Source organism: Phyllostomus hastatus, unplaced genomic scaffold, assembly GCF_019186645.2.
Source record: "Phyllostomus hastatus isolate PE091 unplaced genomic scaffold, TTU_PhHast_1.1 phas_contig_62, whole genome shotgun sequence".
NCBI classification, from domain to species: domain Eukaryota; kingdom Metazoa; phylum Chordata; class Mammalia; order Chiroptera; family Phyllostomidae; genus Phyllostomus; species Phyllostomus hastatus.
This window is the reverse complement of record NW_025333921.1, coordinates 19,610,061-19,631,042: the sequence shown is the minus strand read 5'-3', so window position 1 is coordinate 19,631,042 and position 20,982 is coordinate 19,610,061. Positions and strand designations below refer to the sequence as shown.

Below are 20,982 nucleotides of genomic sequence, written 5' to 3'. Positions count from 1 at the left end.
ACAAGGGAACATGTGTCAAGGAGGAGGATGTGCCTGGTGGCATCACAGGGGGAGTGGAAGCAGAAGGATAAGGAGGTGAGGGAAGAGGTACTTGATTCAAAGAGATTACTTATGGCCTTTAGCAGGGCTTGTGGGGGAGCAGTTTTAGACTGAGAGTGGCAGCGGGCAAGAACATAGCAACAGTAGTTTGAAAAAAAGGAGAAAGTAGAGTAGCTTAACAAATGCACAGTGATAAAAGGTTTTCATTTTTGTTTTGGTTTTAAAGCATAGGGGTTAAGTATTTTGTGGGCTGAGGGGAAGAAGAGATGAAAGATTCAGTGGGGTTAATTGATAGGCCTAAGTTTATGTAGATGGGAGGGAATATAAGTGATGAGTGGAAGTTAATCTTTTCAAATTCATTTCACCACAGCCTCCCCTCACCCCTTTTTTGAGGCTGATTTCCTAACACCCTTTAATATAGTATTTGTGTCATTATAGTTTGGAAAATAAGGATCTAGTTTAAAAGCATTTCAAGAAGAAGGACCTTATTCATCTTTGAGGTATAGTCTTTACAGGATAATTATGGTAATGGTAGGTGGGTGGACAAAGTAAGAAAAGAGGCTTCCATCACCTGGATACAGAGGGTGAGGTAGTAAGAATGGGTATGAACTCAGTAATGAAGGTGAGGAGAGAAGCTCAAGTTCACAATGAGTGGCCTCCATCCTATCAGTTGAGCAGAAGAAGAGTTGACTGCTAAGAGTAAGTGGGGTGGAAGTTGCACTGTCCGTCTTTTCTACCCTCATTCATTGACTTGTATTTTCATTGTAGATGTAGGATATGGATTCTTTATCATTGTAAATAGTGTAACAGCACACCCTTGTTGTTTTTTTTCCCCTGTTAATTTTTAACACCATATTTTGTGTTGCCAGTTGATGCTCTCTGAGTGGTTAATTGACATCCCTTCAGATTTGGGGCAGGAATGGATTGTGGTCGTGTGCCCTGTTGGAAAAAGAGCCCTTATTGTGGCCTCCAGAGTGAGTAGCTGCCTCCTTTTTCTATGCCACCTCCCCAGTCTGTAGCAAGAGGGATTCCTTTTTTTTTTTTTTTTAATCCTCACCCAAGGATATGTTTATTGATTTTAGAGGGTGGCGGGGATGGGGGGAGAGAGAAACATTGATCGGTTGACTCCCATACAACCCCAAACCAGATATGGAACCTGCAACCTCTAGGTGTGTGCCCTAACTGGGGATCAAACCCACAATCTCTTGGTGTATGGAGTGATGCTCCAACTAATTGAGCCACCCACCCAGGGCGCAAGAGGGATTCTTGCACTCCATATTCCTTGTCTGCCACAGCAGCTCTGCCTGGCATGAGGATTGAGACACTTTTCTTCACGAAGATTTTTTGAGAGCCATTTTTGGGCTAATGACACCCCTGCAGAATGTGGAAGCAAGAGGGTGAGGAGACCAGATACCTAATGAGAATGGTGTCTTTCTTTCCAAACAGGGTTCTACCAGTGCCTACACCAAGAGTGGTTACTGCGTCAACAGGTTTCCTTCACTTCTGCCAGGGGGCAACAGGCGAAACTCAACAACAGCAAAAGGTACCTACATAAAATTCTTTTTTAAAGTTTTTTTTTAATATAGTTTATTGACTGTGCTGTTAACAGTTGTCCCAATTTTCCCCCTTTGTTCCCCTCTGCCTGGTACCCCCCTTCCTTCCTGCAGTCCCTTCCTTAGTTCATGTCCATGGGTTGTCCATAGAAGTTCTTTGGCTTCTCCATGTCCTATATTATTCTTAACCTCCCCCTGTCTATATTGTACCTACCACTTATGCTTCTTAATCCCTGTACCTTTTTCTCTATTCTTCCCCTTCTCCCTCCCAGCTGATAACCCTCCAAATGATCTCCATATCTGTGATTGTGTTCTTGTTCTGGTTGTTGGTTTAGTTTGTTTTTTATTTTTTTATTTTCTTAATTTTTACATAAATTTTATTGATTATGCTATTACAGTTTTCCCAATTACTTTCTCCCCTTTATCCCCCCTCTGCCCTGCACACCCCCACCCTCCAGCATCCCTTCCCCCTTAGTTCATGTCCATGGGTCATACATATAAGTTCTTTAGCTTCTCTGTTTCCTGTACTATTCTTAACCTCTCCCTGTCTATTATTTACCTACCAATTATGCTTCTTATTCCCTGTACCTTCCCCCCCATTCTTCCCCTCCCTGTCCCCACTGAAAACTCTCCATGTGTTGTTCATTTCTTGGGTTCTGTTCCTATTCTAGTTGTTTGCTTAGTTTTTGTTTTTGTTTTTAGATTCAGTTGTTGATAGTTATGAATTTATTGTCATTTTGCTGTTTGTGGTTTTTGATCTTCTTCTGTTTCTTAGATAAGTCCCTTTAACATTTCATGTAACAAAGGCCTGGTGACAATGAACTCCTTTAACTTGACCTTGTCTTGGAAGCACTTTATCTGCCCTTCCATTCTAAATGATAGCGTTGCTGGATAGAGTAATCTTGGATGTAGGTCCTTGCCTTTCATGACTTCAAATACTTCTTTCCAGCCCCTTCTTGCCTGCAAGATTTCTTTGGAGAAATCAGCTGACAGCCTTCTGGGAACTCTTTTGTAGGTAACTGTCTCCTTTTCTCTTGTTGCTTTGAAGATTCTCTCCTTATCCTAAATCTTGGGTAACTTAATGATGATGTGCCTTGGTGTGTTCCTCTTTGGGTCCAAGTTCTTTGGGACTCTCTGAGCTTCCTGGACTTCCTGGAAGTCTGTTTCCTTCACCAGATTGGGGAAGTTTTTCTTCATTATTTTTTTCAAATAAGTTTTCAATTTCTTGCTGTTGTTCTTCTGGCACCCTTGTAATTTGGATATTGGAACATTTCAGGTTGTCCCAGAGGTTTGTAAGACTCTCTTTACTTTTTTGAATTCTTGTTTCTTCTTTTGTTCCAGTTGGATGTTTATTTTTCCCTTTTGTTCCAAATCATTGCTTTGAGTCCTGGTTTTCTTCCCGTCATTGTTGGTTCCCTGAATATTTTACTTTATTTCACTTTGGGTATCTTTCTTTTGTTCTTTCATTTTTCAACAAAGCTCAATCAGTTCTGTGAGCATTTTGATTACGAGGGCTTTAAATTCTCCATTAGATAGGTTGGCTATCTTGTCATTGCTTAGTTCTCTTTCTGCAGTTTTGCTCTGTTCCTTCTTTTGGGCTATATTTCTTTGTCTTGGTGCAACTGGAAAGTTGTAAGGGGGTGGAGCCTTTAGGTATTCACCATTGCAGGGCAACCCTCTGTGTTGCACTGTGGTGCTGCCTGTGGGGGAGGGGCCAGAGAGGGAACAGTGCAGCTTGCCTGCTCATCTCTAGCACACTTTCCAATGGATTCTCCTGTGAGACTGGGGGTTTCTCCTACCATGGCAATTGCGGTAGTCCACAGTCAACTCTGAGTCTCAGTTTTGCCTTCAGTCGGCCCCACACACATAGCCTGCCACCTTGCAGCAGCCAGTGCCCACCCGCCCCGCCCCTTCTGCAACCTTGCAGCAGTTTTTCTGAGCTGGCCTACTCGGTCAACCGCCTTACTAGTCTAGTTGTTCTGGTTGATTTTTTCTTTAATTCTTTGGTTGTCAGAGTTCATTGAGTTTGATTTTTCTGGTGCTTTTGGTTGTTTATTGATTTTAGATTGGTTGTTATCCTCCCCATGAAGCGAAGGGTTGCTGCCTGTCTCCATCTTGGCGGGTGATTACCAGTGTTTTGAACTTGGCATCAGATAGGGTGTCTATCTCCTTGATGCTTAGCTCTTTTTGTGGAGTTTTGATCTGTTCTTTCATTTGGGCCATATTTCTTTGGCTTGTCACACCTGTTATGCTGTATGGGGGTGGGGCCTTAGGTATTCACTAGGGTGGGGCAACCCTCTTTGCTGGGTTGTGGCATTGTCTGTGGGAGAGGAGTCAGAGAGGGAACAATGCTGCTCACTTGCTCCACTCTAGCCCCACTTTCCAAGGAACTCTCCTGTGAGACAGGGAGTTCCTCCTGCTGTCACAACCCCTGCAGCAGTTTACAACTACCTTTGAATCTTTAGTTTCCTGTTCAGCCAGCCCCACCTCACCCATGCAGTTTCTTTAACTCCTTGGTTGTCAGAGTCCCATGCAGTTCGATTATCTTGCACTTCTGGTTGCTTATTGTTTTTAAATTGGTCGTTATCCTTCTTTTGGTTGTGCAAGGACATGAATCATTTCTACCTACACCTCCATCTTGTCAAAGCTCTCTCTTTTTTTAAGCTTTATAATTATTAAGTCTTATAATCAGTAAAAGATAGTGTAAGTTGTTCTGTCAGTTGTTTTAAAGTTCAGCTTCGAAAGCATACCTTTGAAGTTGCATAGACACTGTCCTTCCACTGAACTTAGTCTATCTTCTTCAATGTTTGCCCTCCTCAGCTGCAGAATAGATGCAGCCCAATGAAGCCTGCTGGACAAAAACACCCCTGAATGAAAATCAACATGCCTTTCCCATGAACCACCATTACAAGCTGATAGCTACAGTTGGGGAAAGGTCCCTCAGAATGTTGAGTGTAATGTACAGTAAGCTGTTGCTGGGGCTTCCCTGCCAAATTCCCTTTTCTGCTTTATTGTTATCCTAACCTAAGCTTTTTCCTCCCACCTGAACTTATCTGAGGAGACTATATCATGGAGGTTAAATAATTTGCTCATGGTCATTCAGTGAGGACCTTCGGCTGAACCCTGCTCTCTTCCCTGCCTGCTCAGCTCCCTTGATGGTTCCTCATTATCCTCCATACTGAGCTCAGACTTCTCTATTGACTTTTAGAGCCCCTCACACATTGGCTTTGGTCCACCCACCCTTGTATCTTTTCCCTACTCTCCATATCCATCATTAGCTCTGTTCATCTGGTTTGCCTCCTTGCTCCCAACATGTACCCAGTTTATTCTACCTCTGGGCCTTTGCTCATGCAACTTCAATACTCTGGCCTGGAATGCCCTCCCACCTCCCCTCTGCCCTATTGTTTTAATTCTCTTATCACAGAAGACTCTGTTCATATCACATGTCTTTAATGAAGCATTTCTTGCTTGCTCCAGTCCCTCTTTTTTTATGAAATTGACACTGTTCTCAGTTTGTGCTATATAGATCATCTCTCTCTCTCTCTCTCTCTCTTTCTCTCTCTCTTTTAAAAAAAAGATTTTACCCATCTACTTTTAGAGAAAGGGGAAGGCAGGGAGAAAGAAAGGAAGAGAAACATTGATTGGTTGTCTCTCATATCCTCCCAACTGGCCTGCAACCCAGGCATGTGCCTTGACTGGAAATTGAACTAGGAATCTAACCCGTGACCGTTCAATTCCCAGGTCAATGTACAATCCACTGAGCCACACCAGCCAAGGTGATCTCTCTCTTTTTTAAAAAACATTTATATATTTATTTATTTATGGAGGAAGAAGGAAGAAAGAGAGAGAAACATTACTGTGTGAGAGAAACATCGATTGGTTGCTTCCCATGTGTTCCCCCAACCAGGGACTGAACCCAAAATCCACGCTTGTGTCCTGACAGGGAACCAGCAACCTTTGCTTTGTGAGACGACACTCAACCAGTTGAGCCACACCAGTCAGGGTTGTATAATTCATCTCTTGGTTCTTTCCTCTGTGCTCATCTTACCTCCTTAACTGGATTATAACTTCCTAAAAGGCAGGGACTAATAGTTAATATCACCATATAACATAGTGCCCTGGATGGGAACTCAAAAATTAGTTGTGGCTCAGTTGGTTGGACATTGTCTCACAAAGCAAAGGTCGCTGATTCGATAATCAGTCAGGGCACATAACTGGGTCACAGGGTTGATCTCCAGTTGGAGTCCGAACGAGAGGCATCCCATCAATGTTTCTCTCTCACATTGATATTTCTCTCCCTCTCTTTCTTCTTCCCTTCTCCTCTCTCTTAAAATAAATTTAAAAACTTTTTAAAATATATTTATTGATTATGCTGTATAGTTGTCCCATTTTCCCCCCCTTCATTCCCCTCCACCCTGTACACCCTTTCCTACCCACATTCCCCCCCTTTAGTTCATGTCCATGTGTCATACATATAAGTTCTTGGTTTTGACATTTCCCATACTATTCTTACCTTCCCCGTCTATTTTCTACCTACCATCTGTGCTACTTATTCTCTGTACCTTTTCCACCTCTTTCCCCCCCTCTCCCCCTCCCACCCCCTGTTGACAACCCTCCATGTGATCTCCATTTCTGTGGTTCTGTTCCTGTTCTAGTTGTTTGCTTAGTTTCTTTTTGTTTTAGGTGTGGTTGTTAAAGATTGTGAGTTTACTGTCATTTTACTGTTCATATTTTTTGATCATCTTCTTTTTCTTAGATAAGTCCCTTTAACATTTCATAAAATAAGGGCTTGGTGTTGATGAACTCCTTGAACTTGACCTTATCTGAGAAGCACTTTATCTGACCTTCCATTCTAAATGAAAGCTTTGCTGGATAGAGCAATCTTGGAGGTAGGTCCTTGCCTTTCATGACTTGGAATACTTCTTTCTAGCCCCTTCTTTTCTGTAAGGTCTCTTTTGAGAAATCAGCTGACAGTCTGATTGATTGTCTCCTTAGAGGAGGTAACACCATTGTAGGTGTTACTGTCTCCTTATCTCTTGCTGCTTCTAGGATTCTCTCCTTTATTTTAATCTTGGGTAATGTACTTATGATGTGTCTTGGTGTGTTCCTCCTTGAGTCCAACTTCTTTGGGACTCTCTGAGCTTCCTAGACTTCCTGGAAGTCTATTTCCTTTGCCAGAATGGGTAAGTTCTCCTTTATTATTTGTTCAAAGAACTTTTCCACTTGTTGCTCTTCCTCTTCCCCTTTTGATACCCCTAAAATTTGGATGTTGGAATGTTTAAAGATGTCCTGGAAGTTCCTAAGCTTCTCCTCATTTTTTTGAGTTCTTGTTTCTTCATTCTTTTCTGTGTGGTCGTTTCTTTCTTCCTTCTGGTCCACTCCATTGATTTCAGTCCCAGTTTCCTTCCCATCACTATTGGTTCCCTGTGCATTTTCCTTTATTTCACTTAGTGTAGCCTTCATTTTTTTCATCTAATTTGCAACCAAATTCAGCCAATTCTGTGAGCATCCTGATCACCAGTGCTTTGAACTGTGCATCTGATAGGTTGGCTGTCTCTTGGTCGCTTAGTTGTATTTGTTCTGGGGCTTTGATCTGTTCTTCTGTTTGGGCCATTTTTTTTTTGTCTTGTCACGCCTGTTATGTATGAGGGGCGGAGCCTTAGATGTTCACCACTGTGAGTTTACCCAGTTCCTGGGTTGTGACACTGTATGTGGGGGAGGGGTCGGAGAGGGAACAATGGTGTTTGCTCCGCTCTCTGTAGGATTTCAGTCCTTTCCGCTGCTTCCCCCAAGCAAACTGGGCCTTTCTGGTGCTAGTTCCTGTGTGGGTGGGTCTCTCCAACAAACTCTCCTGTGAAGCTGGGAGTCTCTACCAGTGCCTCAACCCCACAAGTGTTTTCAATCAGTGTTTTGAAGCTTTATTTCCCCCTTGCTAGAGCCCTGGGTTGCGCTGTCTGTCTCGCTCTCCAGTTTTGCCTAGTTTATCTGCATGTGAATGTGGAACCGCCCAGTCCACCAGCCGCCTTGTGCACCTCGCTGGGTCTGCCAGCTGCCACCCCAAGCCCAGGGTCTGGCAGCCACCGCCTGTGTGCCCGGGTCTGTCAGCTGCTGCCTTGTGTGCCAGGGAGTCCACAAGCCACCACTTTTTTTTGCCACGACTCCTCTCCACCCAGCTGCCCGACTCCGCCCTTCCTACCAGTCTGGATGAATGTGTCTATTTTAACTCCTTGGTTGTCAGACTTTCGTACAGTTCAAATTTCTGTCAGTTCTGGTTGGGTTTTTTTGTTTCTAAATTTTTGTCCTTATTTGAGTTGTGCGAGGAGGCACAGTGTGTCTACCTATGCCTCCATCTTGGCTGGAAGTCTAAATAAATAAAATCTTAAAAAGTAATTTTAAAGTTGATCTTCTCTAAGGTCACTAAGTGTTCCAATTTATCTAAAGTTCAGAATTTCCACCTGGCTTAAGGGTTGCCTGGATCCCTCCTGTGCTGTCCTACTCGAGGTCACCCTTCAGCTGCATCATGAAGAATGCACTCCCTACTGAATTCTGATTCCTCAGGGCTGGTGCTTGCTGCTAGCATTGAGGATTGTTGGACTCAGTTCCTAAGCCCTAAGATGTGGCTCCGTGGATTGTGATGTAGGGATCCTGATTGGAGGGGTACCGTGTAACGACTTTCTGCATTGTATCCCAGACTACACCATTTTGGACTGCATTTATAGTGAAGTGAAGCAGACCTACTATGTGCTGGATGTGATGTGCTGGCGGGGGCACCCTTTTTATGACTGTCAGGTAAGGATTGATAATTCCCTCATGTCTTGTTTTCTCTCCTCCTGGGGAAATGGCTCAGTATATAGGTTCTTGGTGTGTAGAGGATATGGTATATAAAGAATATTACTCAGTGTTTCTTTGAGTGTGTTTAAATTAGCTTTTTTTTTTAATCCTCACCTGAGGACATGCTCACTGATTTTAGAGAGAGGAAGGGAGGGAGAGAAAGGGGGAGAGAAACACTGTTGTGAGAAATGTCTATTGCCTCTTGTACGCTCCCTGACTGTGACCAAACTCCCAACCTAGGTATGTGCCCTGACCAAGAATCAAACCTGCAACCTTTTATTTCAGAGTACAGGATGATGCTCCAACCAACTGAACCATGCCAGCCAGGGCAAATTTGTTTCTTTTTTTTTTTTTTAAAGGAGAAACTAAGGGAAGTATAGCAAGTTTTTTTTTCCTTAAGATTTTATGTATTATTTTCAGAGACAGGGAAAGGGAGGAAGAAGGAAAGGGAGAGAAACATCGATATGTGAGAGAAACAGCAGTTAGTTGTATCTTGCACACCCCCAACCAGGGACCGGGCCTGCAACTCAGGCATGTGCCCTGATTGGGAATCGAACTGACAACCTTTCAGATCACAGGCTGACACTCAATCCACTGAGCCACACCAGCCAGAGCAAATTCTTGATGGGAGGAAAGAGAGAAACAGAGCAGAGGGTTAGGCTGGGACTTTGTAGAAGCTGCAGCTGCCTGTTGTCCTTTCCAGGGTGTGGGAAGATTGCTGTCAGGGAAGATTGTGGGTGAAGGGGATGCCTTTGTACAAAAAAGAGAAGGTAGAGTGTAAGACATCATCCAGTGGACTCTTGCCACCTCTACTCCTTCACCAGCTACATCCTGACCCTGAATATGTCAGAACCTTTCTGGTATAACACAAAGCCTTGAATCTGAGGTAATAGCTGTAGAAGGAGATTTCCCAAGTGAGGAGAGGCCCCAGTATTCTTTCCTCAAGTTCCAACATTTTTCCTCAAATTGGTGATTCTTATAAGTGACAATAATAGTCATTGTGATGAGGCAAAGTCAGCCCCTCAGGCTCCATTTCTGTTGCCAATAGTCTGCCAGCATTGTCCCAGTTTTACAGTGGTGAATTTTTATTTTCCCTGTCAATTAGTTTATTGTAGTGGTTCTCAGTGTTATTAGAAATGCAAATTCTCAGGAGTTCCTATCACAATAGTAGAGTAGGTAAATGCTGTGGTCACCTCCTTTCATGACCACATCAAAATTGCAACTAAATTGGAGAACCATCTAAATAAAAGCTGAACCTACCTCCCATAGTAAGCATATACAGAAGCAGCCATACCAAGACTGTTAGGAGAGTCAGAGATGGGGAACAGGCTGCCTCCACACCCATGAACTGGAGAAATCTCAGCTTCACAGGACCCCCTTAAGAACCAGAGGTCACAGCCCCCCACTGTTCACTCCCCCTTCCCCCTGCACCTACTGCTCACCCCAGCCCTGAGTACCAGTGCCTGGAAGAGGAATCTATATAATATCTGGCTGTGAAAATCAGTGGGGATTTCATCCATATAGGTGAGACAGAAGGCTACTGTAATACCAGGTGTCCTCTTAAAGGGCCCGTGCACAGGCTCCTGCTTACAAGCAGTCACCCTGGGCTCCAGTGAAGGGACATCAGCTTGGTAGATGTCAGAGACATAGGGAGAAACTGAGTTGTGTAGTTTCAGGGTGAGGGCTGGAGGGACAGCCATCATTGTCCCTATGTTGAACACTTCTCCCATACAGCCAAATCAGATTCGCATTAACCTGGTGAACTCCACTTGCTGTATTCTGATGATTCCCTGGACCCCACTCCACCTACTTCGCATACTGCCAGAGGCTCCTTCAGTGGCCTTGGCCTGAGCTTTGGGTTTTCTTAAAAAACTATGAAAGGTCTGCTGGCCCTAGGCTGGTGGCAGCTGGCTTCAGTGTACCCTGTGCCTTTTGCTCACTGAGTGTCTCCAGGCTCAGCACTGCTGCAAAATCAGAATCTGCATTAACCGACACATTATTTGCAAGACCCTGATGACTCCATGAGATGCCGCCTCACCTAACTTTTATACTACCTGAGCCTCTTTCAGCAACTGAGCCTTACCAGCAGCCAGCAGGCAGAAATAGGTCTTGGGGTGCCCAGAGTCTTTAGCTGAGTGTCCCCAGGCTTGATACTGGTGGCAGCTGGCCTCACTTCGCAGAGTGGCATCTCCCGTGTGTCCCCAGGTGTAGCACTGGTAGGTACCAACTGCAGTCTCTTTGTAGCTCCGACCAGGTAGCGCTGGGCTGGTCATAAGCAGGGGCTGACCTTGGCCTACACTGGAACCCCTGTTAAGAGGCCCCAGAACCCACATACCTGGTGGCTGGCTTCAGACCATGACAGTGCACCGTGCAATTAACTCCCCAAGGAGCACATACAAAGAAAGGGTAGTCTTGGCAGACATCAGAGCCTGCTGGAGTGATCTCACTCCCTGGGGTCAGTCCCCACAGGAGCTCCTATGCTGTGGTCATGGCCAGTACTCACAGCCATTCAGCTTGATGGTCAATCCCACCCACTGACGTGCCTAAAGTAATCAAGGCTCAACTACAATAGGTGGGCACATACAACCCACACAATAGACACTCCTGGAGCACCCGACTCACGTGACCAAGGAAACTGCATGACTGGGCCCCTAGGACACCTACTAGATAAGGCCAGTCTGCCAATAATGGGAGACATGGCAGACCTAATACATAGAAACAAACACAGAGGCAACCAGAATGAAGAGACAAAGAAGCATGTCCCAAATGGAAGAAGAGAAAAGTGAGAAACAACTAAATGAAGTGGAAGAAAGCAATCTACCAGATACAGGGTTCAAAACACTGGTTGTAAGGATGACCAAGTAACATGGTGAGAACATAACAAAGAGATAATAAGCATGAAAAAAGACATAGAAATCATAAAAAGGACCAGTGAGAAATGAATATAATAACTGACATCAAGAATACTCTAGAAGAAATCAATAGCAGGTTAGATAAAACAGAGGATAGAATCAGCAATTTGGGAGACAAGTAACAGAAAACATCCAATTAGGATGGCTACTATTTATTTAAAAAAAAAAAAAAAGTAGCCCTGCCTGGTGTGGCTCAGTGGATTGAGTGCTGGCCTGTGAACTGAAAGGCCACCCGTTTGATTCCCAGTCAGGGCACATACCTGGGTTGGGGGCCAGATCCTAGTTGGGGGCATGTGAGAGGTAACTGATTGATATCTCTTGCACAGTAATGTTTCCCTCCCTGTATTTCTCCCTCCTTACTCCTCTGTCTAAAAAAGAAGAAAGAAGGAAAGAATCTTAAAATCAGAAAGAGAAAAGCAGTTATGTAAAAGGGAGCTCCTATAAGACTGTGAGCTGATTTCTTAACAGAAACTTTGCAGGCCCAAAGAGATTGTCATGAAATATTCAAAGTGATGAAAAGTAAGGACCTACAATCAAGACTACTCTACCCAGCAAAGCCATCATTTGAAATTGAGGAGGGATAAAGAGTTTCCAGAAAGAAAAAGCTGAAGGAGCACCACCAAACCAGTATTAAAAGAAATGTTAAAGGAACTTTTTTAAGGAGAAGAAGGAAAACAAAAAGAACAATATGAATAACCCAGGCTGGAGTGGTTCAGTGTATTGAGTGCTGACCCGTGAACCGAAAGGTCACAGGTTTGATTTCCAATCAGGGCATATGCCTGGGTTGCTAGTTGGGTGCATGAGCAAGGCAATTGATTTTATGTTTCTTTCCATTTCTTTCTCCCCACCTTCCCCCCTCTCTAAAACGGTAAAATCCTAAAAGAACAAATATGAATAATAAAATGGCAATAACTATGTACCTATTGATAATCATTTTGAATGTACCATATTTTGCTGTGTATAATGCACATCCATGTTTTTGTGCACATTATACATGGGATTATTATACCCATTTTTATACCAATAGTATGTAATCATTATTCCCATTATAATGTACACCCTTATTTTTCCCTCAAAAATTTGGCAGAAAGTACATATTATACATGGAAAAATATGGTAAATAGATTTAATGTTCAAATCAAAAGGGTACCTGAATGGATAATAAAATAAGACCCATACATATGCTATCTACAAGAGACCCATTTCAAATCAAAAGACACACAAACTGAAATAAAAAGATAGGAAGAGATACTTCATGCAAATGAAATGGGAAAAAATGCTGGGGTAGGAATACTTATATCAGACAAAATAGACTTGAAAACAAAGTCTGTAACAACAATGTGGGGATTGCAGGGACAGGGAGGAGGGTGGAGGTAGAAGAGTGTATGGGGGGATAAATGGTGATGGGGAAAAGGCTATAATAGAAAACGAAGGAAATTTCATAATAAAGGGATCAATCCAACAAGAAGAAATAACCCTTGTAAACATTCATGCACCCAACATAGGAGCACCTAAGTATATAAAGCAAATATCGATGGACATAAAGGGAGAGACTGACAGAATTACAGTCACAGTATGGGATTTTAACACTCCATCGTTACCACTGGATAGATCTTACAGACAGAAAATCAACCAGGAAATTGTGGCCTTAAATAACATTAGATCAAATTGATTTAATTGATATTTTTGAGTACTTTACCCCAAAGCAGCAGGAAATACATCCTTTTCAAGTGCTTATGGAACATTTTCCAGGATAGACCACGTTAGGCCACAAAACAGTTCTCAAAAAATTTAAGAAGACTGAAATCATAGCAAGCATCTTTTCCAGCCATTATGGTATGAAACCAGAAATCAAATACAATTTTAAAGATTTTTACTTACCTATTTTTAGAGAGTGGGGAAGGAAGAGAAAGAGAGGGAGAGAAACAGCAATGTGTGATTGCCTCTTTGGTGCCCCCTACTGGGGAACCTAGCCTGCAACCCAGGCAAGTGCCCTGAGTATCAAACTGGCGACCTTTTGGTTCGCAGGCTGGTGCTCAGTCCACCAAGCTACAGCAGCCAGGACTGAAATACAATTATTTTTAAAAAGTGGGAAACATTCAAGCACATGGAGGCTAAATAACATTATTAAATAATGAATGCCGCCCTAGCTGGTGTGGCTCAGTGGATTGATTCCCAGCGTGTGAACCAAAAGGTCACTGGTTTGATTCCTGGTCAGGGCACATGCCTGGGATGCAGGATAGGTCCCTGGTTGGGGGCTTGTGAGAAACAACTGATTGATCTGTCTCTCACACATTGTTTCCCTCCCTTTCTTTCCCTTCTCCCTTCACCCTCTCTCTAAAAATAAATAAAATCTTTTCAAAAAAAATAATAAATGCATTAACAATGAGACTAAGGGTTTCTTGGAAAAAAATGAAAGTGAACAAACAATAACCCCAAATCTATGGGACACATTGAAAACAGACCCAAGAGCCAAGATGGAGGCGTAGGTAGATACACTTTCCTGCTTCACAATCAAAAGGATAACAGATTAAAAACAAAAAATAACCAAAACAGCCAGAAAAATTGAACTGTGGAAGTCCAACAACCAAAGAGTTAAAGAAGAAACATTCATCCAGACCAGTAAGAGGGGCAGAGATGGGCAGCCACTGTGGAGAGGACTTACAGCAAGGCAGCAGCGGGTGGAGCGGATGGTCCCACATTTGTGTGCAGATAAACTGGGAGGAACAACTAGGGAGCCAGACAGACCCGGGAAGCCAGGGTTCCAGTGCAGGGAAATAAAGTCTCTGACTGAAAAAACCTGTGGGAGCTGAGAAGGCAGGACAAACTCCCAGCCTCACAGAAGAGTTCATTGGAGAGACCCACAGGGTCCTAGAATGTACACAAAACCACCCACCCGGTTGGTATTCAGCACCAGAAGGGCCCAATTTGCTTGTGGGTAGTGGAGGAAGTCATTGAAAGCCCACCAAGCGCTGAGCAAGCTGCATGTTCACTCTTAGACCCCTCCTCCATGTACAGCACCACAGTGCAGTGACCTGGGTTGCCCCACCCTGGTGAATACCTAAGGCTCCTCCCCTTATAATGTATGCAACAGGTGCGATGAGATGAAACAATATGGCCCAAATGAAAGAACAGATCAAAGCTCCAAAAATAGAACTAAGCGATGAAGAGATAGCCAACCTATCAGATGCAGAGTTCAAAACACTAATAATCAGAATGTTCACAAAAATGGTTGAGTATGGTTGCAAAAACAGAGGAAAGAGTGGAAGCTATGCAAAATGAATTAAAGAAAAATACACAGGGAACCAACAGTGAAGGGAAGAAAACCAGGACCCAAATGAACAGTTTGGACCAGAAGGAAGAAATAAACATTCAACTGGAAAAGAATGAAGAAACAAGAATTCAGGACTTCCAGCAAGATGGAGGCATAGGAAGTCCTGAATGCACCGTACCTCCACACACAACCAAGATTAGAACAGCAACAATTTAGAGGCAGAGTAACACCCAGAACTGAGAGAATTTATCTGAATGGAAGTCGGACAGCCAAGAAGTTGAAGTAGACCCGTTCATCCAGACTGGTAGGAGGGGTGGAGAGGAGGAGTGGTCATGGTGCGTGGAGATTGGGGAGAACTGGGTGCATAAGGCAACCGATCGTGTAAGCCTTCTGGGACGCGCAAGATTGCAGCGCAGCGGTGGACCCTGAGTATGCAAGCGGCGGCTGGCGGACCCAGTGAGGCGACACTGTGGACCAGGGCAGAGCGTGCAACCCAGGATGCCAGGGGGGTTACTGAAGCCCCAGGAGGGCGGCGCTACCAATATTGTTCCCTCCCACCCCCACCCCCACATATAACGTCACAATCTAGCGACTGGGGTGCTCAGCCCTGGTGAACACCTAAGGCTCTGCCCCTCACTGTAACAAGAGCGACCAGACTGAAAAAAAAAAGAGAGAGAGAGACATGTCTCCAACAGAAGAACAGCTCAATCCCCCAGGACTCATCCTTTTGAGTGACCAAGAGATAGCCAATCTATCAGATGCACACTTCAAAACACTGGTGATCAGGAAGCTCACGGAATTGGTTGATTTTGGGCGCAAATTACATGAGAAAATGCAGGTTACCATAAAAGAGATGAGGGAAGATGCAGGGAAAACCAATAGTGAAGTGAAGGAAAGTGGGACTCAAAACAATAGAGTGGACCAGAAGGAAGAAAAAAAACAACCAAGTACGAAAGAATGAAGAAATAAGAATGCAAAAAAACGAGGAGAAGCTTAGGAACTTTCAGGACATCTTTAGACGTTCCAACATCCGAATTATAGGGGTACCAGAAGGGGAAGAGGAAAAGCAACAGATTGAGCATGTATTTGAACAAATAATAAAGGAGAACTTACCCATTCTGGCAAAGGAAATAGACTTCCAGGAAATCCAGGAAGCTCAGGGAGCCCCAAAGAAGTTGGACCCAAGAAGAAACACACCAAAGCTCATCATAATTACATTAGCCAAGGTAAAAATGAAGGAGAGAATCCTAGAAGCAGCAAGAGATAAGGGGACAGTCACCTACAAAGGAGTTCCCATCAGACTGTCAGCTGATTTCTCAAGAGATCTTACAGGCAAGAAGGGGCTGGAAAGAAATATTCCAAGTCATGAAAGACAAGGACCTACATCCCAAATTGCTCTATCCAGCAAAGCTGTCATTTAGAATGGAAGGTCAGATAAAGTGCTTCTCAGATAAGGTCAAGCTAAAGGAGTTCAGCATCACCAAGCCCTTATTTTATGAAATGTTAAAGGGACTTATCTAAGAAAAGAAGATAAAGAAAAAACATGTATAGTAAAAGGACAGCAAACTCACAATCATTAACAACCACACCTAAGCAAAACTAAAAGAAACTAAGCAAACAACTAGAACAGGAACAGAACCACAGAAATGAAGATCACATAGAGGGTTAGCAACAGGGGAGTGGGAGGAGGAGAGAGGGGGGAAAAGGTACAGAAAATAAGTAGCATAGAATGTAGGTTGAAAATAGATAGGGGGAGCCCTGGCTGGTGTAGCTCAGTGGATTGAGCGTGGGCTTGCAAACCAAAGTGTCACGGGTTCGATTCCCAGCCAGGGTACATTCCTGGGTTGCAGGCCGTAACCCCCAGCAACCGCACATTGATGTCTCTCTCTCTCTCTATCTCCCTTCCTTCCCTCTCCAAAAATAAATAAATAAAATCTTTTTAAAAAAGACTGTGATAATCTTAAAAAAAGAAAGAAAGAAAATAGATAGGGGGAGAGTAAGAATAGTATGGGAAATGTAGAAGCTAAAGAACTTCTAAGTATGACACATGGACATGACTAAAGGGGGGGGTATGGGTGGGAGAGGATGTACAGGGTGGAGGGGAGTGAAGGGGGGAAAATGGGACAACTGTAATAACATAATCAATAAAATATATTTTAAAAAAAGAAACAAGAATTCAAAAAAATGAGAGGCTTAGGAACCTCTGGGTCAACTCTAAACATTCCAACATCAGAATCACAGTGGTGCCAGAGGGAGAAAAGAAGAGCAAGAAATTGAAAACTTATTTGAAAAAATAATGAAGGAGAACTTCCCTAATCTGGCAAAAGAAATAGGCTTCTAGGAAGTTCAGGAAGATCAGAGTCCCAAAAAACTTGGACCCAAGGAAGCACACACCAAGGCACATCATAATTACATTACCCCAGATGAAAGATAAGTAAAGAATTTAAAAGCAGCAAGAGAAAAGGAGACAGTTTCCTACAAAGGAGTTCATATAGGACTCCCAGCTGATTTCACAAAAGAAACCTTGTAGCCAAGAAGGGGCTGGAAAAAAGTATTTGAAGTCACAAAAGGCAAGGACTTACATCCAAGATTGCTCTATCCAGTAAAACTATCATTTAGAATGGAAAGGCAGATAAAGTTCTTCCCAGATAAGGTCAAGTTAAAAGAGTTCATCATCACCAAGCCTTTATTATGTGAAATGTTAATGGCACTTTTATAAGAAAAAGTTCAAAAATATGGATAGTAAAATTACAACAAACTCAGAACTACCAACAACTGAACCTAAAAAAGAGCAAACACAAAAATGAGCTAAGCAAATAAGTAGAACAGGGACAGAATCACAGAAATGGAGATCACCTGGAGGTTTATCAGCAGGGAGGAGGGGAGAATGGGAGAAAATGTACAGAGAATAAGAAGCATAAATGGTAGGTAGAAAATAGAGGGTGAGGGAGGTTAAGAATAGTATGGGAAATGGGGAAGCCAAGGAACTTATATATATGACCCATGGATATGAACTAAGTTGGGGGAATGATGGTGGGAGTGGAGTATAGGGTGGAGGGGAATAAAGGGGAGAAAAAAAGGGGCAACTGTAATAGCATAATCAATAAAATACATTAAAAAAAAAAAAAGAAAACTGCCCTGAGAGGGAAGTTCATAGCATTATAGGCCTACCTCCAGAAGCAAGAAAAATAAACAATCTAACACTACACCTAAAGAACTAGAGCCCTGCCTGGTATGGCTCAGTGGATTGAGTGCCAACCTGCGAACCGAAGAGTCACAGGTTCGGTTCCCTCTTTAGGGTACATGCCTAGGTTGCTGGCCAGATCCCCAGTTGTGGTCATGCAAGAGGCTACCACACATTGATGTTTCTCTCCCTCTCCTTCTCCCTTCCCCTCTCTAAAAGTAAATAAAATCTAAAAAAATAAAGAAAGAAGAACTACAAAAAGAACAGCAAACAAAGCCCTGAGTAAGTAGAAGGAAGAACATAATAAAGGTCAGAGTGGAAAAACTTGACATAAAGTCTGAAAAAACAATATAAAAGATCAATGAAACCAGGAAATGGTTCTTTGAAAATATAAACAGGTTTGACGAACTTTCAATGGGACTCATCAAGAAACAGAGAGGACCTAAATAAGTAAAATCAGAAATGAAAAAGAAGTGACAATGGACTTTTTGCACAGAAATGCAAAGGATTATAAGAAAATATTACATCTGGCCAAGATGGAGGCATAGGTAGACACGCTGTGCCTCCTCACACAACCAAGATAGGGACAACAACAATTTAGAAACAGAATAACAACCAAAACTGACAGAAAATTGAACTGTATGGAAGTCGTACAACCAAGGAGTTAAAACAGACACGTTCATCCAAACCAGTAGGAGGGTCAGAGTCGGGCAGCCAGATGCAAGTCGCAGAGAGCAGAGAGCGTTGGGACCGGGCGCATAAGGCATCCGGGGCATGCAAGACCACAGTGGGTGGACCCTGAGCGCATAAGCGGCAGCTGGCAGACCCTGGCTGAGGGGTGGCAACCGGCGGACTCAGAGAGGCGGCAATTGTGAAGCAAGGCACTGCGCGCAACCCAGGGTCCCAGTGCTGGGAAATAGAGCCTTAGTACATTGATTGAAAACTCCTGTGGGGGTTGAGGCACAGGGAGAGATTCCCAGCCTCACAGGAGAGATCGTTGGAAAGTCCCGCAGGGTGCACAAGCCCACCCACACAGGAATTGGCACCAGAGGGGCCTGGTTTGCTTGGGGGAAGCGGTGGAAGGGACTGAGGTCCATCGGAGAGTGGAGCAAGCTCCATTGTTCCCTCTCTGACCCCACCCCCAATACAGCATCACAACCCAGGAACTGGGTTGACTCACAGTGGTGAACATCTAAGGCTCCGCCCCTCATACATAACAGGTGCGAGCAGACCAAAGAGGGCGGGGAGAAGATGGCTTAAACAGAGTTGAAAGCCTTACAGTCGGTACTTTTAAGCGACCGAGAGATAGCCAACCTATCAAATGCATAGTTCAAAGCACTTGTGATCAGGATGCTCACAGAAGTGGTTGAATTTGGTTGCAAATTAGATGAAAAAAATGAAGGCTCCAATAAGTGAAATAAAGAAAAATGCACAGGGAACCAACAGTGATGGATGAAAGCTGGGTCTCACATCAATAGAGTGGACCAGAAGGAAGAAAAAAACATACAATCAGAAAAGAATGAAAAAACAAGAATTCAAAAAAAAGAGGAGAGGCTTAGGAACTTCCAGGACATCTTTAAACATTCCAACATCCAAATTATAGGGGTACCAGAAGGAGAAGAGGAAGAGCAATAAGTGGAAAAGTTACTTGAACAAATAGTAAAGGAGAAATTCCCCATTCTGGCAAAGGAAATAGACTTCCAGGAAGTCTAGGAAGCTAAGAGAGTCCCAAAGAAGTTGGACCCAAGGAGAAACACACCAAGGCACATCATAAGTACATTACCCAAGATTAAAAAAAAGGAGAAAATCCTAGAAGCAGCAAGAGATAAGGAGACAGTTACCTACAAAGGAGTGGCCATAAGACTGTCAGCTGATTTCTCAAAAGAGACCTTACAGTCAGGAAGGGGCTGGAAAGAAGTATTCCAAGTCATGAAAGGCAAGGACCTACATCCCAGATTGCTCTCTCCAGCAAAGCTTTCATTTAGAATGGAAGGTCAGATAAAGTGCTTCTCAGATAAGGTCAAGCTAAAGGAGTTCATCATCACCAAGCCCTTATTTTATGAAATGTTAAAGGGACTTATCTAAGAAAAAGAAGGTGATCGAAATATATGAACAGTAAAAGGACAGCAAACTCACAATCATTAACAACCACACCTAAAACAAAAACAAAAAGAAACTAAGCAAACAACTAGAACAGGAACAGAACCACAGAGATGGAGATCACATGGAGGGTTAGCAACAGGGGAGTGGGAAGAGGAGGGGGGAAACATACAGAGAATAAGTAACATAGATGGTAGGTAGAAGATAGACAAGGGGAGGGCAAGAATAGTTGGGAAATGTAGAAGCTAAAGAACTTACGACACATGGACATGAACTAAAGGGGGGGAATGTGGGTGGGAGAGGGTGTACAGGGTGGAGGGGAATGAAGGGGGGTAATGGGACAACTGTAATAGCATAATCAATAAAATATATTAAAATAAACAAACAAAAAAAAAAGAAAATACTACCATTCCCAAAGCTGGACAATTTGGAAGAAATAGATACATTTCTAGTAACGTACAATCTTCCAAGAATGTATCAAGAAAAACAATATCTCAATTGACTGATTACTACCAACCAAAATTGATTGAGTAATCAAAAACCTCCCAAGAAATGAAAACCCCCTAGACTGGATGTCTCACAGATAAATTTTACATACATTTAAAGAAGAATTAAGACCTATCCTACTCAAACTATTCCAAAAAATTCAAGAGGAGGGAATGTTCCAAGTTCATTTTATGAGGCCAGCACTACCCTGATTCCAAAGCCTTACAAAGACATTACAGAAAAGATAATTATAGACCAATATCTGTAATGAGCATAGGTGCAAAAATCCTCAGCAAAATATTGGCAAACTGAGTTCAGTAATACGTTAAAAATATTTTTTAAGGACCAAGAGGGACGAAGAGGGATTTATTCCTGGAATGCAAGGCTGCTTCTATATATGCAAATCAATTAATGTGCTCCACCACATAAAATAAAAGATAAAAATCTTATGATCATATCTGTAGATGCAGAAATAGCATTTGACAAAATTCAGCACTATTTTAGTATAAAAACTCTCAGCAAATTGTGAATCAAAGGAACATAACTGATTACAATGAAGGCCATATAGGTATGACAAACCCACAGCTAACATCATACCCAATG

The 20,982-nt window shown here is 43.0% G+C and overlaps 1 protein-coding gene across 2 annotated transcripts in view; it reads left to right on the top strand.

Annotated features, from left to right (window-relative positions):
- Window positions 1–20,982, top strand: part of SNUPN (snurportin 1) — a 39,745-nt gene that overhangs the window by 11,147 nt on the left and 7,616 nt on the right. For both annotated transcript variants that reach the window (XM_045848554.1, XM_045848553.1), the window contains exons 4-6: window positions 909–1,013; window positions 1,486–1,582; window positions 8,284–8,381. In XM_045848554.1, coding sequence (XP_045704510.1) covers window positions 909–1,013; window positions 1,486–1,582; window positions 8,284–8,381 — 300 coding nt within the window. The remainder of the gene's footprint in view (window positions 1–908; window positions 1,014–1,485; window positions 1,583–8,283; window positions 8,382–20,982) is intronic.